The sequence below is a fragment of the Artibeus jamaicensis genome, unplaced genomic scaffold (genome assembly GCF_021234435.1).
Source record: "Artibeus jamaicensis isolate MK-2021 breed Jamaican fruit bat unplaced genomic scaffold, CSHL_Jam_final contig_1016, whole genome shotgun sequence".
Lineage (NCBI taxonomy): Eukaryota > Metazoa > Chordata > Mammalia > Chiroptera > Phyllostomidae > Artibeus > Artibeus jamaicensis.
The window spans coordinates 1095774-1111556 of NW_026521195.1; the positions used below are offsets into that span (position 1 = coordinate 1095774).

Genomic DNA, 15783 nt, shown 5'->3' on the forward strand with positions numbered 1-15783 from the left:
TTACACCTTCGGGTTGAAACACATTTCATTTCATCATTTCCCAGAAGGGGCACCGAATCCACCCATTTCCTGTTTTTAATCTCAGAATGTTCTGCGTTTCCTCCATGTTCACGTTCCCGGCAGCAGGACCCGGGAAGCCGCCGACACCCAGCACTGTAGACTCGACCCGAGGCTTGTGCGCTTTGCATGTAGTCGCGATCAAACCGGCAGGGTCTCTGCGCAGAAATGGGCGTGTGGGGGACATGCCTGTCGTCCCCGCTGGGTGCAGAATCATTCAGCTGGCTGGTCAGCGCGCCCCATGCTGTGTGGGCCCAGCACCGGGTCTAAAGCTCTTGGTCACAGTCACCGCCCACTCAGCCACTCCTCACGGGCATGGGGTCTGAGGGCCATATTTCCTCACAGTGGCACTTTCTAAACTGCTCAAGCCTACCTCGTTCTGTCTGGGGTGTATTTTAACCCTTCTGGGGAAGGAATCTTTTTAGCACCTCCTGGACCCCCTGGGATTCTTTGAAGAACAGCTTGAAAAGACCTTAACCTTTTCTTCTAAACTCAAGTGCACTCTTGGGAACACGCCTCTGGCCTTAAGAAGAGACCACACATCTGACAGGCCGTAAACCCCGCGGGCAGGGGCCTCGTCATTGCTTCCTTCCCTTGCTCATCCACTCACTCCTTTGCAGAGATGTGTCGTGCCCCTTGGGGGCCGGGGGGGCTGGGTTTTGGTTCCAGATTTTCCATAACAGCGTAGAGTGGAACCGTGCAGCTAGAAACTACCACGTGCACTTGTCTGACCAGATGGAGACATGTCACTTCCCTTCAGAAAAAGTCACTACACAGGGAGAGCACCTCCCTGTCTCTGAAGGGCCCTGGGTTTGAAGTTGCCTGTCTGTTGGGATAGTGTTTTCAGTCTCTCTCTCCTTCTCTCCTTCTCTCCTTTCTCCTTTGCTGCTTCGAGTCTGCTGGGTCTTAGACAAGAAAGAGCCCTTGAATCATCTTTGCAGCCGCGGGAAGATGAGGGCCTGGAGCTCCAAGGGAGAGGAGGGACTCGCCCATGAGTAAATATGCTGTAGTTCAGAGACTTTTTACTTCTCTTTTACTTGGAGGCCTCAGAGGTCAGTTTTACTTTCTCATTCTTGACCTATTGCCACCACTGGCTGCAGAGGGAGCGTCACTTCGTCACTTCAGAGTCTGTGTCATGCAACTTGGGAGAACCTTTTTTTCCCCAAGTTTGCATGTTTAAGCGTAGCGGTTCAGAGTAAGACAGAGGGGTGGCCTCTGCACCCTCTCTGAGTCCCACCACTCCACCAGGATGAGCCTGGTGTCTGGCCATCCACCAGCGTACGTCCACTGGCCTTTCCACTCCCCTTGCATTTGAACTTGAGACCTAACATCTATGGTGTCTGTGCTGATGCTTGTGAGGGGAATGGGATAGAAGGTAGCCCCCTCCCTTTCTTCTCACTCCCAGCCACAAGGCCAGAGCTTCTCTGACGTCACCGAGTGGAGCGCCCAGCTGTGGGACAGTCCTCCCGTGGGGACAATGAAGTGGGAGCTTTGACGTGAGGCCAGGCCTTCTGGCCCCCAAGGCTGTGGGAAGCCAGATGGCCAGGGTCCCTGGGGGTCTTCAACTTGTTAGGGAATGTCTCCATCTACCAGCAAGTTACTAAATCCTTCATTTATTGAAAAGCACAACAACCCTTTTCCGAATTTCTCCTGGTACCTCTGTTTCAAGGTGGGAGATGGCCTGGGGCCTGGGGCTGGGGGCCAGGGTGCGGGGATTGTATTAAAACTCAGTGGCCCGCGTATGTTTCCTTGGGAGAGATGTTCAGGAGCACCGCCCATTTTTTCAGTTGGATTGTTTGTTTGGTATTGAGTTGCATGAGTTCTTTAAATATTGTGGATATTAACTCCTTGTTGGTGCTGCTGTTTGCAAATATCTTCTCCCATTCGGTTGGTGGCCTTTTGGGTAAGGGGGTCAAATACATGGGGACAGAAGAAGATTTGACTTTGGGTGGTGGGTGCACAGTGTGATATACAGATGATGTGTCTCAGAAATGTCCACTTGAAATCACAGCAGTCATATTAACCAGTGTCGCCCAATAAATTTAATTTAAAAAAATTAACAGTGGCAAAGGATCCGGGGAACGCAGAATCCCCCACCTCACCCCGACGCACCCCGAGTTGTCTGTTACTTGGTCCCCTCACTCAGAAGCCAATGGTTCTGCCGCCTGCACAGCAGCCTGGGAGGGGTGTGGTCCATCATTTCCCTAAACGGTGACCCTGGGGGGCCAGAACTCAGACGGAGGTGGGGCCTGGGCTTCCATCTCACAGCTGAGCTGCCTGCCTGCCAGGCTGCTGGAGGGGCCTGAACAGGGCCCCCCTTCGGCCGCAGCTGTCCCAGCGAGGGTGCCAAGGGTACTCACCTCGAGTGAGCACAGCCTCTCCTGCAGCCCGAGCGCCCAGGACTGAGGACGGAAAACACGTGGAGAGCAGGGAGGGGTTCTGGGTTCCCCCACCCGTGGGGGTGTGGGGGCAGTTCCAGAGGCGCACTGAGAGGACCCAGGCAGCCACAGGGCACTAGGCACTGGGGGCGGGGAGGAGGGCTTTGCTGCCACATGCTCTTTTTAGACGCTGAGAAAGAAAAACAACAACCAGGGGAGAACAAGGCTCAGAGATGAGAAACCAAAGTGCCAAAACCAAAGGGATGAAAAGCACTCGGAGGTTTGGGAGTCACAGGCCTGCCGCCCCTCCCGAGTTTCTGCTCTTTTCCTCAGATGGGAGAGCATTTCAGAAGTAAAGCCCTGGCACCCTCGGTTCCGGGCCTGTGGCCACAGGGTGGATGTGACATTCTGAGCAACACAGTGGTTTCCCTCACCCCTGCCACCACCCAGAGGCTTGATGCAAGCGTGTCCAGTAGCCCGAAGTTTGTCTGTAGAGGAACCGTCAAGAATCCTGGTTCAGACAGCTGAGGGTGACCCTGCGGCGCCCCACATGGCCCAGTGAGGCGGGAGCAGGAGGGACGCGGCCATCCCACTGTCCCATCCGGAACGCCGTCTCAGGAAGCTGGCAGGGGGGCTCGCCAGGGTGGAGGAGGCTGCCGGGGTCTGGAGAAGGGTGGGCCTCCATCCAGAGACACCTGGCCACCCTGGGAGCTCTCAGGGCAGTGGGGACACGGAGGGCTGCCCCTCCCCAGAGACAGACACGCGCTGGCATCTGCACCGTCACCGGGCAAAGGGCTGGAGGTGCCGGGAGGGGTCAGAGCACCGTGTCACTGCCACCGGGGAGGCCAGACAGCAGGATGAACGGGCAGAGGGTAGGACAGTGCTCGGCAGGCCCCCAGCCCCTCCCAAGAGGGTTCAAAAATGTCAGCTTGCAGAGAACAATGGAAAGAAAGGACTCTGTGAAGGGGCCTTTGTGGTGTCATTTCAGGGGACAATCAGTAGCACCCCTGGGGTGGGCAAGGTGTCTCTTGGGATGTAAGGAAGAGAGAAACAGGTGCACCTGGGGCAACTTGCCCTCTGAATCGGGAGGCCTTGGAGGCTGTGGGGAGGGCCTCCTGGGTGGGCCCCCTCCTGCCCGGCCTGTGGAGATGCAAGATAAGGGCTTCTCTACCAGCCTCCCAACTGCTCCGAAGGGAATGCCCGGCTCCGCGTCCCTCTCGGGCTATCTCCACAAGCAGAAACGGGGCAGGTGGGGTGACCCCCAGGGCCTGTCTCCCGGTCCCCTCCAGGGGACCCCAGGCCTGTCCCGCTTTGCCTGGTCTCCTTGTAAAACTCAGTGTGCAGCGGCCTCAGAGCGGTCTGCCTGCATCAGCTTTCTGCCCCGTTCGTTCTTCCACTTTTTGGTCTTGGCCCCAAAGTGAAGTCCTCGATGATGGTGCAACAAAATGTGGCCTGTTTTCACTCTGACTTTTCCAACACGAGAGGAAAATGACGAAGCGGCCTCCTGGCATTGTCGGGAGTTTTTGCGTCTCGTGCTGCAGGGGGCAGACAGGCCTGGGACACCGGGCCACGGGCCCTGCACCAGCTGATGGCAAAGCCCCGGCCGCTGTTTCTCAGTGGCACAGAGCTGGGCCTCGGGCCCGGGAGGTGATGGATTCAGATGTAAGAAGGGCTGTGGGAGTGTGTGTGTCAGTGTGAGTGTGAGTCTGTACGCTTGAGAGCGGGTGTGCCTGTAAGTGTGGGTGTGTCCATAGGAGCCCGGTGTTGGGAGGGACCCTCCTCGCGCTGGCCGGGCCACCTGAAGCCATTCCTTGCTCCTGCTTCCCTTTCTGCCACTTCTCCATGGCTCTCGCCTTTCGGTTGGGCCGGGCAGCTTCCCCTTTCCCTGCATCCCTGCATTTCACTGCTCGCCTTGTTCCTCTTCTGGGCCAGGAGGATGTGGAAACCGGGTTACAATATGACAGGGGGCTGCCGTGTCACAATCTCGCTCGTGGGCCTGCCTCCGGGAGGCCTCTGGAGGGGCTCGGCGGGGGTGGGGGTGAATGGCTGGAGAGGGAAGAGGACAGAATGCAGAAGTTGGGGCTTCTGGAAGCCAGGCCTGGTGCGAGCTGGGACGGCACCCCTCTGAAGCCCAGCCTTTTCGGGAGCGGCCACTCCAGCCGGGAGGTGGTGGGTGGTTTGTGCCTGGGGAGCCCAGCACCTCAGCCCGTCCCAGACCCAGGCGGGCCCCAGCTTCCCTCTTTCTGTCTGTGGGGTTCAGGGTCGCCTCCTCCATTTCCTCCCTCCTCCGGCCCTCGCCATCCTGACACCTGGCCCTGCCCCCGCCCACGAGGCCTCCAGGGCAGGGCCACCATCTCAGTTTCCTCCCTGAGTCCCCTCCCCAACCACCCGCCCCCCCTCCTCCCGCTTCCCATTTGGCTGTTGCCCTTCGAGGAGCGCAGGCTCTGGGGTCACTTCTCCTGCCAAGGTCCCCCGCCCCGGATTCCTGTCTCCCAAGGACAAGGACCCCCTAGGACGCAGGCCTCGCCTCGGAGGGGCGGGGTTGGCCAGGCCTTTTCCCCAGCGTCTGCTCAGAATTCTTGCACTCAGAGATAGGATTTCCCTGGTACCGTGTCCTGTCGACAAGCTCGGGCCTCACACCTACACTTGGCATAAGCCAGTGACCTTGGGCAGGCTCGGGGCCTCCCAAGTAAAGCGGGGTCACCTGCGCCTCCAGGGCCGCTTCCAGAGTGAAGGGAGCTGGTGCACAGAAGCAGATCACACCCGGCCCCAGTGCACAGATGCAGGGACAGCTGACCTTGATGGGATTTGAAAGGGGACCCGCCATGCCCTAAAATGGTTCTTTTCACATGTGTTCCCAGGAAATGGTGTTGAATCATAAAACTCCAGGGGGGTTGGGAAGAGGAGCAGGCCCCACCCTGATTTCAAAGAAAAGTGGCTCCAGCAAAGGGTGGGACTTTTGAGATGTTCCGACTCTCCGAAAGCACAGACGGAGGGGCAGACGGCAGCCACAGGCAAAGCACTCTGAGATGCAGAGGTTCTCCCCAACAAGCATGAGCTGTTGACGAGTGTGGGGACTGCGGGGTCTGAGCAGTGGGCGACCCTGGGGAGGCAGTGGGAGTGGCCCGGTGACCTCACTCCAGGACTGCCCCCTTCCTCTCCCAGGCATAAGGAGGCATGAGCCAGACCAGACAGCCTCCTGGGCTCCCCCTGAGGAGAGGGGGCCCTGGCGAGGCACAGCGTTGGGGGTACTTTCCTCTCCCACGTCCACCTGCTGGCGGTCGGAGCCCTACCCCAGAACTGGCGCCCAGCATGACAGCCCAGAGCCCCTGTGAGGTGCTCAGAACGGGGTGCCCCACCTCCAGCTGCCCATGAGATAAGTGGGGAAATAATGAGATGGGGGTGGGAGGCGAGACGGGACGGGACGAGGAGCCTGAAGGAGCTCAGTAACGGTGGACCTGGAAAGTGCAAAGCGCTTCAAGTCTGACCCCAGGTTAGCAGCACGCTGACCCTGTCACTGGGTGCCTCATTATCAAGATGGAATGTTCTGGCAGGATCCTTTCCCAGGAGCCTCTGCGAGAGCGCTCGCAGAGGAGAAAGGTGGGGATGAGGTTGCGGGTGACTGCTCAGGGCCCCGGGGGCTGCTGTCCGTCCGTCCGTCCGTCTGCACTGCTGTCCTCTGAGTGCTCCAGTCCCCACCAGTGCCAGGCTCCCAGCCTTCAAGTCCAGTACTGAGCTGCCTTTGTAAATACATGAGCGGGAAGAGTGACCTCTGTGTGCCCTTTACACATGCACACACCTGTGCATAAGTGTGTGCCCCAGGGCACAGCCTACTCGCTGCAGACAGACCCAGTGTCTTCTTGGACACTCTGCTCCTTCCTACCCCTGACCCCCAGCTGGCCACCTGAGAAATGTGCTTTTGGGGAGGAAAAGAGGAAGAAATGGGAATGACGGGGATGAAGGCTTCACCTCCACAGACCACGGCAGTATCACCGGGGCTGCTGACCATCCCCGAGACTCCAGCATGAGGGTCCCATGAACATGTCCCTTAAAGGCTGGCTGAAGGCAGGGGCCAGGGACAGGGGCTGTGTGGGCTCAGGGATGTGACAGAATGAGCAGGGGACTCGGGGCTGGGGACATAGACTATGTCTCTTCCTTTGCTGAGTCACCATTTGCTTGGAATTCTGGCAGGGACACCCCCACGAGTCTCTGGAAGGGAGGGACAGCGGGGACCCACCCTCCGCGTGTCCTGGGGAAGATTACTTTATCTCCGGCCTCCCTGAAGCAGCGCTTGGGCTCCTGGAATCTCCGGGCCTTGATCCAGTGCCAGCTGCAGGGACCGGAGGGAAAGGCCGGCGCGTCAGCAGAGCCTGGAGAAGGCCTAGAGCACTGGCATCCCCAGGGAGGGGACAGGGTGGGGGTCCAGCCCCTCTGTGCAGCCCCACTAGGGGGTAGGGCCGGGGCAAGTTCCCAGTCAGGGGCTTTCTTTCATCTTCAGCGCCTCCTTTGCCCAACTCCCTTCTCGGGGGCACTGGCAGCTGCCCTGCTGCTCCGGGGAGAACGTGCCACCAGGAAAACCACACCTGATCCCAGGTGCAGGCTCGGCAGCCGGGCACACGCCCCACAGGCGACCCTCGCCCACTCGGGGGCCCATGCGGCTGACACCCAGAGGACGGGCGGAGAGTCGCCGGCGTCCCTTCACAGCCCTTCTCGCCCTCCCTCCGGTGCTGCAGGTGAACAGGGCGCCGTCACAGGGCCACACCCGGTGCCCCCTGAGCCCACAGGGCGCACCCAGGGCAGGTGGCGTCCACACACCCGGGCCCCAGCTTGTTGGCTGGTGTCCCCTCTTCCCTCTGTGACCAGTGTAGCTTCCCCTGGTTGGAGTTGGATTGGGAGCAGAAAACCAAATGAGATTTAGTTGTCTGTACGGCAGGGTCTCCCACCCCGGCACCAGCTCCCCGCTCCCGAGTCGGGCCGGGGACCGGACCTCGCCCTCCCGTCCTGGGCTCTCCAGCCCTGACTCACCTCCCGGAGCGGAGCGTCGTTCTCCTTCCTGCTCTTCAAAGCTTGAGTTAAGCCCCCTCACTGTTTTTATCATCATTTTCCCATTTTCTCCTCTTCATGATCTTTTTTAGATTTTAGGGGCTAGAGGCAAGTTTTACAAATTTCATCTTGATTCTTCTGGTGCACTTGCTGCCTGTAGAATGGGCAACTATTATTTTTATCAAAAAAAAAAGGTCATTTTTCTTCCAAAAAAATAGAAAAAGTAAGAAGAACATAATATTCCAAAAGAATTTCTAAGCCTGTTCTTTAAACTTTGAACCGTCCACCCCAGAACTGGGGCAACCTGCATCGCAGAGGGTGGGTGAGCGGAAAATGGTGGCCAATGGACGGTCACCCCTACACAGGGTCGGCGTCACGGGGCTGCTGCTTCCCACAGAGAAACCCCGTTTGCCAGGCGCTGCTGAGGGAGGCCCCGTGGTGTGTGCCCCGCCTGCCCCCGCTGGGCAGGGGAAGGGAGACAGGCCCCGGGAGCCCCTTTATCTGAGCCCACAGTGGGCTCGTGGCCACATCAAGTCTAGAACGTGGCCTGTGCCCAAGGATCCTGGGAAGGAGATGGCAAGGGCCGTCACCGCTGGGAGAGTGGGCTTCACGGGACAAAGACCACCCAATCTGACAGTGCACAGCCCTGTGGAGGGGGGTGGGCATGGCTAGCTGAGCAGGCGGAGACCCGGCTGTAGGAGGGGACTCCCTGGGAAGGGACCTGAAGCACACATCGTCCTGTGGTGGAGGCCGTGTGACGGAATGATGGGGCGCGCCCTGAGTGGAAGCTGCGGGGTGCTCACAGGTGCCACGTGTGGGGCTGTCTGGGTTCTTAGGTTCTCTTCCTAGGGCCAGTCCCTTTGATTCCTGAGTGGCAGTGCCTGCTGAGAGAGTTGTGGTCACTGGGACTGGCCCAGAGGGCCTGGGAAGGACTTGGAGCTGAGTCTCCTTGCCACAGTTCGGCCCACGGGGACTTTGGAAGCACGTGCGGCCCCATGAGGACCGTCTTGAGGGCGATGATTGAAGGACGGTGGGCACAGCCTGGGGCCCCAGTGCTGCCCACCTACCCCATGCTGGGCACTGGGCAGCAGCACTGTGGGAGGGGACTTGCTGGGGTGCCCTGTGAGCAGGCAACAGTCATGGAGCTGCTGTGAGAGAAGTTGGCCATGGAGGCTACCGCAGAGCTGAGCCCACATGGGTCAGGACACATGGGACCTGTGGGCAGTGCCGCCGGCACGCGTGGGAGGGGAGGAGGGACCCCATTTGGATTTGGGGTGCTTGTCTGTGTGGTGGGCAGGGGGATGGACAGCTCAGCGACACCGAGGCCAGGCAAAGGACATCCCAGCCAGGACGCCCTGGCGAGTCGCTCCCTGCCTTCCATAAATGCCTGGCATGTGGCATTCTGTCGGGCCAGGCTGGACTGTAGCTGGCCAAGGCACTCTGGAGCATCTCAGCAGCGGCTCTGTTTGGGGGCGACGCTCACAGGACAGCCCGGTGCTGTGTGTGACCGTCCCCTTGCCTGTGCTGCAGCTTCCTCTGACATCTGTCCAGAAGCACGGAGCCCCTGGAGCGAGTGGTCAGGACCTGCTGGCCATCCCGTCCCTGGGTCAGACCCTGGGCCCTCACTGAGGACATGCTGTGAGAACACGCAGCTGCAGCAGAAACGCCAGGGCGGAAGGGCCCCAGGACACAGCTGGGGGCCTGGCCTGGTGTCCGGCTCCATGCAGGGCCCTGGCCCTTCCCTCTGCCTTCCTCCCCTGCTACAGCGAGGCACCCTTGCTCCCTCCCGAGCAGTGGCAGACGGCTGTGACATGCAAAGGTCACTTCACACAAGTTAATGAGACACAAGTGGTCTGAGGCCCCAGAAGGCTGAAGCGATTTAAGGAGTATGTACTGAAGGCAGGCGCGGGCACGTTTTCAAATTCTCCCGAATGCACAGGGAAACATGTACTGCCAGAAAATGGCTGTGTGGTTTTCAATCACCTGAAAGTCTCAGGTCAGTTTCCACACTTCCCTGAGGCGGCAACTGCAGGCATTTACATGTGCAACTAAAGGCAGACTCGCAGGGGTGGGCCATGGGCAGTCCTTCCTCCAGAATGTTCTTCAGTTGGGCAGCCAGAGCAGGACTCGGAATCCGAGGCGTCAGCAGCACATTCCGTATAAAAACATCAGGGACCATTTAGGGAGTGGAAATTCCCCCCGAGCGGACTCGGTTCACTCTTCATAAAAGGAGCACAAAGTCTAGTGAGTGAGAGGTTGAGCCTTTCATTCCCTGCGCCTTTTACAAACGCCCGCCTGAGACTCGGGGTGGGGTCTACAGGAGACCGGAAGGCAAGGCTGAGAGCCGGCCCTTCGCCATCGCCACAGGGCGGTTGCCAGGACCGATGGTGGGGGCTGCATGAGGTCTGCAGTGCGGGGGGCTCTGAGGGTGAATGCATCTTGATGCCCGTATGCGTGTGTGTGCACCCACGTGTGTGCTGCTACAGGAACTTGCACACTTCCTGGTGTGGAGCGAGAGAAAAGGCAGTTTCTGGACGCCCTCCCTGCACAGGAGAACGCGTGTTCCATAGATACAGATTTCCGTAGATACAGATTCAGATTTGCATATAGACGCGCCAACCACCAAGTGGACCAATCCCAAAGCTGCAGTGGAGCCCAGGCTCCTCCCTGATAAGAGGTGACAGTCACTGTCTCCTGGGACCCCTGCGAAGGTGACAGGCAGCTTATGAAAAGGGCTTCATACATACTCAGCATTTATAAAGCTCTCAGGGACTGCCTTCCACAGGCGCTAGATAGACCAAGGGACTGGACGGTCAGACAGGAGAGGACCAGACCAGCTGTCTCGTGATCCTGCCGAGACAGTACCTGCTCATCCCTGGGAACCCAGGAGTTGCCGTGCCAGAGTGTGCGTGCTGTGTGCAGCGAGGGTGGCTTCCCGGGGGCCCGGCTTTCTGGGGGAGCGGATGGGCTCCGGAGCGACAGCTGTGTTTGGTTTCCTAGATTTTTGTAATTTTCGGGGAATTAAATACTAAGGGCAAAACTTTCAAAGTTAGTTGGAATTATACTAGAAAATGAATAGGCCTCTTGAAACAGTTAAGCGTGTGATGGTGAGTGAAGTGCTTGGCCTCAGTCATGTTAAATGGTCGTGGGTGGCCTGGAAGGTTCCGTGGAATAGCATGTTTGCAGGCTCACCCTGGGACGGCTACAGCGTCTGACGGCGGGAAGGGGTGGGATGCATTGTATCAGGTCTCAGCCCTGCTTGCTCTCAGTGAATGTGAACTCCTGACCGCTGTGCTCCATGTCACACACCAGCACAGGCCTCGGAGTGGGCGGCCTGTGTCAGAAGCTGGCTTCCACGCCCTGGCGCAGTCCAGCCCCTTCTTGGCTGTGCCTCAGGGAACTGTGCGGCTACCCCAGCAGGGAGTTTTCTGTCACATCAATCATGTATCGGTCCGAATGCTCCCATTTTACAAGGTGATACTTACCCAGAGATATCCTTGCCTTTCCCAGATGATTTGAGGCGGCCACAGCTCCAGGCCGCAGAGCACCGTAGACTCAGAAACTTGATATAATGGGTCAGAGCTCAGTGAAGATGGCCGGTGGCAGAGGCCACTGGCGGTCAGCCTCACACCGTGACCACCAGTGGGCTGTCAAGCCTGCCTGTGTCCGGGCAGACCAGCTGCCCACGGCTGCTTGACCGACAAGTGACGGCAACTCCCTTTGCTGGGTCTGGACGAGTAGGAGCAGGGTCAAGAGAGGGAGGCCAGCATTCGTTAGGAAATGCGCCAGCTGGTCGGATCAAGCAGCAGCTTTGCACGTGACTCCCAAACTGTTTTTGCCCAGGATCCCGATATTTTAACTCGTTTTTCATGGGGAGAAAGGGGAGGGCCTAGGGCCAGATGCACTTGGGAAATGTGGGCATTAGCAGCGTGTGCTGGTCTGCTTCCTGCTACACACCGAGGCCCTGGGTCTGCTGACTCGGGAGCCCACCTGAGAGACTCACTCTGCAGCCACTCTGCTTGTGCCCCGCAGCCACTGGGGGGCACTCTGAAGAGAACATGTGTGTGCATGCATGTGCACACGGACAGCTACTCAGTCTTAAGACACAGCCTTCTCCCGGGAAGCTCTGACCCATAAAACAGAACAGGAACCTGCAGATGTGAGCGGTGATAACACTTAGTGGGGTGGCTCTTCATGAACAAGGCATTACACCAACTTTTCCCCACTTAGTGTGTTGCGCGAACACTTTCTACTTTTTCTGTGAATTTTTTCTAAGAAAAAGGGGAGGGGAAAACATGCACCCTGGGGGCAGCCCACTAGGGAACAGCCGGCCTCGGTGGAGGTACAGGGTCTCCCGAGGGCACCAGCGGAGGGGTGTGTACTTACTGCCTGTCTGTGCAGGTCAGCATTCCCCTCAACCCGGATGGTGTGGGGCAGAAACCCCAGGACGTCACACACCAGAGGCTGCTCTCAAAGGCCCTGTGACGTCATGCCGTGAGCTCCGACCTCCAGGAACAGCGGTCTGGTCTCTGGGGGACCGCCGGTGCCTTTTCCCAGTCTGAGGGCTAAACAGTGGCTTTGAGCAACAGTGCTTGCTCCTTTTAAAGTGCTGCCTCCTGCATTCTTCACACGGTATCACAATCCAGCTTTCTCTGTGCTTCTTTATTGCAGTTTCATATGGGGCTGACGGCTTTAGGGATTTTCATGCAATAATTCCCAATTCTTTCTCTCGTAAGTATATGCTTCGCTTCTAAAGAATGGAAATGTGTGTGTTCATTTCATACTCAGTGTCCTCTGTGTGAGCACCGTGCATGCTTCCCACTACCACCCCCGCCCCACATGCCAGACAAAATGAGGAGCATCCGTTCTGACCCTTCTGATTATTAAACAACCACCACCAAGAGCATGGCTCACACCATAAAGTCCACATGTGCCCTTTTTGATGTCAGAAATGCATGAGGGAACACCCCTCTGTGCTGGCGGTGCAGTGACAGAGCAGAAGTTACCGGACTGAGGGAGTCGTTGCTGCACTCGTGCCCCGAACAGTTTTGTTATGAGCCTGTGGTTTTCTCCTTTTTATTGAGAAGAGGGCAAAACGACCAGACTTGCCGTCACCATGAGACAACCCAGCATGTTCTGCAGACCGCGCTCCCAACCCCGCAGGGTGGGAGAAAGCCGCTGTTAATTTCAGAACTGAGAGAAGGCGCGGGGCCTGGCGGGCGCTCAGGGCGCTCGGTGCTGGGCACCACTCCCGAGCTGCGCTGTGAAACCCGAAGCAGGTGTTCATTTCATCTTTCTTTTTTAGGCGTGGAGAGGTGGTAGATGGTACATAGCTTTGAGCCACATCCTTGAAGGTGTATTTTAAGGAATGAAAGGGTGCTTTTTAAAAAAATGTGCAGATAGCTGAATACTCAAAATGATACAAGTTGGTTGCCCTCTGAGGACTTAGGTCTTCAGAACCTGCGTCAGTAAGTCCCCTCGATTTGCAACATCAGGAATTAGGGCGTGCCTGTTAATATCGTAACGAGTATAAAAAAGGCTTCTTTGATTGAGAAGCTGCCAGGCACAGGTTCTGACACCCTGACCATCCATGGCTTTTCGGTGTCTGCAGGCTTTGTCTGCATCAGCCCCAGTGAGGCACCTTGGCTCACAGCCTACGTCAGCTCCTCTCCTGTTGACAAGACCCACAGAGAGACCCTTCCCTTGCCAAGGTTCCTTTGTTTCAACCTTTAAACACTAGCTTGCCCTTCATGCCATGAGAAATGTGTGTAAGTGTTCATGTATGTGTACGCATGTGTGCATGTGCTTGCACAATTACATGAAGCACTAAGGCCCTAGGACAGAGGACTGGTGTTACTTGGGAGATGAACCGTCCCACCTTGGACACGGCAGGGAGTGGAGGCACTTCGGGGTAAGGCGATCCTGCCTCAGACGTGTCTCATCACACCTTGGCACAGGGAGGCTCAACACGGTGCCGTGTTGGAGCAGGTGCTATGGTGGGGACATCAGTGCATAAGAAATGCCTGCCCCGAAATAGAAGGTGTGACCCGGGAGCTTCTGGAAGGTGGATTCTGTATGTGTCCACGCACGGACTGTCCGTAGACTCAAACAAGTGGGGTCACAGGTGTCTGTGGTTCTCTCTCTTCCTCTCCTCCCCCATGAACCCAAATTGTGAAGGTCACAGGCACAGTGGCTGGTGACTGTTGGCTCCCAGCAAACAGCAACCAAACTGTTCTAGGCCAACATCGCCACCTAATGGTCATAGTGGAGAATTGCCCTCACCACCTCTTTTTTTTTTTTTTTTTTTTTTTTTCTTCTTCTTCAAAATTAAAAATACGACCTGTTTGTCCCTGTGTCCCTCCTCGGTCCCAGTGTGCGTCCCTAGTTCCCTGGGGAGATGTAAACATGCTTGTGACTTGTTCTCTTCTCACATACTTCCTCTTTTCTCTCTCCCTTCATCCCATTTAAAGGCCTAAAACATTACATAAGAATTAAAATATTTCTAATCAGTCATCTTGACAAGAAAAAGGGGGGGAAACTACATTTAAAATGGTGTTGGTTCTCATACTTGGTTTTATTAACCTTCACAATGTTTTAAAAATTTGATAAACCTCTTTCAGAGGCAGCGTGAAAACACCTACCTCTCGCCTCACCCTGAAATTTCACGTAATGGCCCTCCTTCCAGATCAACCATAAATATTTTCGTTCCATTTGATTTTAACTGCCCAGTCACAGCAGTTGCAGGAATATTTCTGTCTTCCATTTTCTCATTTAAAATAGTGGGCATTTCAAGCTCCTGTGGCCTAAACTCCCATTATAGTGACAATTTTGAAACAGTGTCTTGATAGAAAAATGTGGTCTGAATGCCAACCATGCACCTGGCCAGTGAATACAAAGACATGTGCTCACAGAGAAGAGGGAGCATAACCCATTTTGGGGGGGCGGGGTGGGGGTCACTGCATGAAGATTCTTGGACCATTTGGGACGGTTTACGATGCTGGGCAGCAGACCAGTCTGGCCTTGGCCCTGCTGACCCCGAGTCCTGCGGATTCTCCAGACCCGGGACCGTGACTTCTGAAGTCCCCTTCCCACTCAGGGGACCGGGGTCGCTCTTGGCACTGCTGTGTTGCTAGTAACATAAACAAATAGTAAGGAAAGGATTTCAGCTTTTCCTAAATTCACATAGCCTCTGGGAAGCAGAGCAGGCACTGACTCAGGGGCGAAGACCTCTTCTCTCCAGGGGAGCCAGGCTTGCTTAGTGATGGAATCAGGCCCCAGGCTGGGCCAGGCTGGGCCAGGGTCGGGGTGGAGACTAAACAGGTCCCGGCTGGTGGTCTGTGTTAATTAGCCCAGCGCAGCACCTCACGGAGGCCGACTTGTGTCTACCAGGTGGGGAACGGAGTTACAAACATCCATGAAGTATGACCCCCGTACTCAGGGGGAGGCTAACATTTCACACAGCTGACAGCAGAGCCAGGCATTTTGGGTCCAGGGAAATGGCGAAGAGGCGCTGGTCAGGGGATTTGGAGCGAAGCCTGGCCGGTCAGTGGGAGCCCTGGTCAGCCTTCCAAACTGACAGCATCGTGGGGTGGGCCGAAGTGCAGCACCCCGTAGGAATTGGCTCCCACCCCCACCAACCTCCCTGTGCCCACTGCAGGCTGCACTTGCCCTTCAGAAGGAGGCCGACGGCCTGCCCAGTGTGGGGCCCCAGGATTGGGTTTTCTTTGCTCCCGGCCACACTGCTAATCGAGCTCGCCATCAGCCAGAACCCCAAAACCCTTTCTCAGACTTACACAAGGGAAGCTGAGGTGCCCCCATCCCGAACTTGTGCTGAAAAGGTGTATTTGAACTGAAGTGGGCCTCGCATGTCTGTCTAGTAGAGATCTGGCCCACGGTGGCCACTTACCCGGGTAGCTTCAGGCCCTGGTTTCTGTCATCTGCAAAAGTAACAGGCATGCCACCTGTGCTCCCCTCCCAGCCGGGTGGGAGGCAGTTCCACAGCTGACCCCTCAGTGGACAGAAAGCGTCCTGTTCTCTGGTGGCCAGCGGCAGTCCACATGCGTCCACATGAGAGGAGGCCTTCCCCATTTCAGGGAGCGTTCGCCTGCTCTTGAATGTGACGCCCTCGGTGGACGGTGTGGCCCACTTTGCTGTCACCAACACCCCTCATCTCAGCAGCCAGCCTCTCCTTCTCTGGGCCCCCCCAGCCCTTTCCTGACATAAAAAGGCCCAGCATTGGTCCCCAGAATGCAAGCAGCTGGCGGCTGTCACACGCTCAGCCTCCTGCTGTGACATGCGTGTGGGG

The 15783-nt window shown here is 57.1% G+C and overlaps 1 protein-coding gene across 14 annotated transcripts in view; it reads left to right on the top strand.

Moving 5' to 3' along the window:
* IKZF1 (IKAROS family zinc finger 1) overlaps positions 1–15783 on the top strand; it is an 80104-nt gene that overhangs the window by 39284 nt on the left and 25037 nt on the right. For 8 of the 14 annotated variants that reach the window (XM_037156002.2, XM_037155998.2, XM_037155994.2 and 5 more), the window contains exon 4: positions 12150–12209. The exons of the other annotated variants lie outside the window; for them this stretch is intronic. In XM_037156002.2, coding sequence (XP_037011897.2) covers positions 12150–12209 — 60 coding nt within the window. The remainder of the gene's footprint in view (positions 1–12149; positions 12210–15783) is intronic. 14 annotated transcript variants of the gene reach the window in all.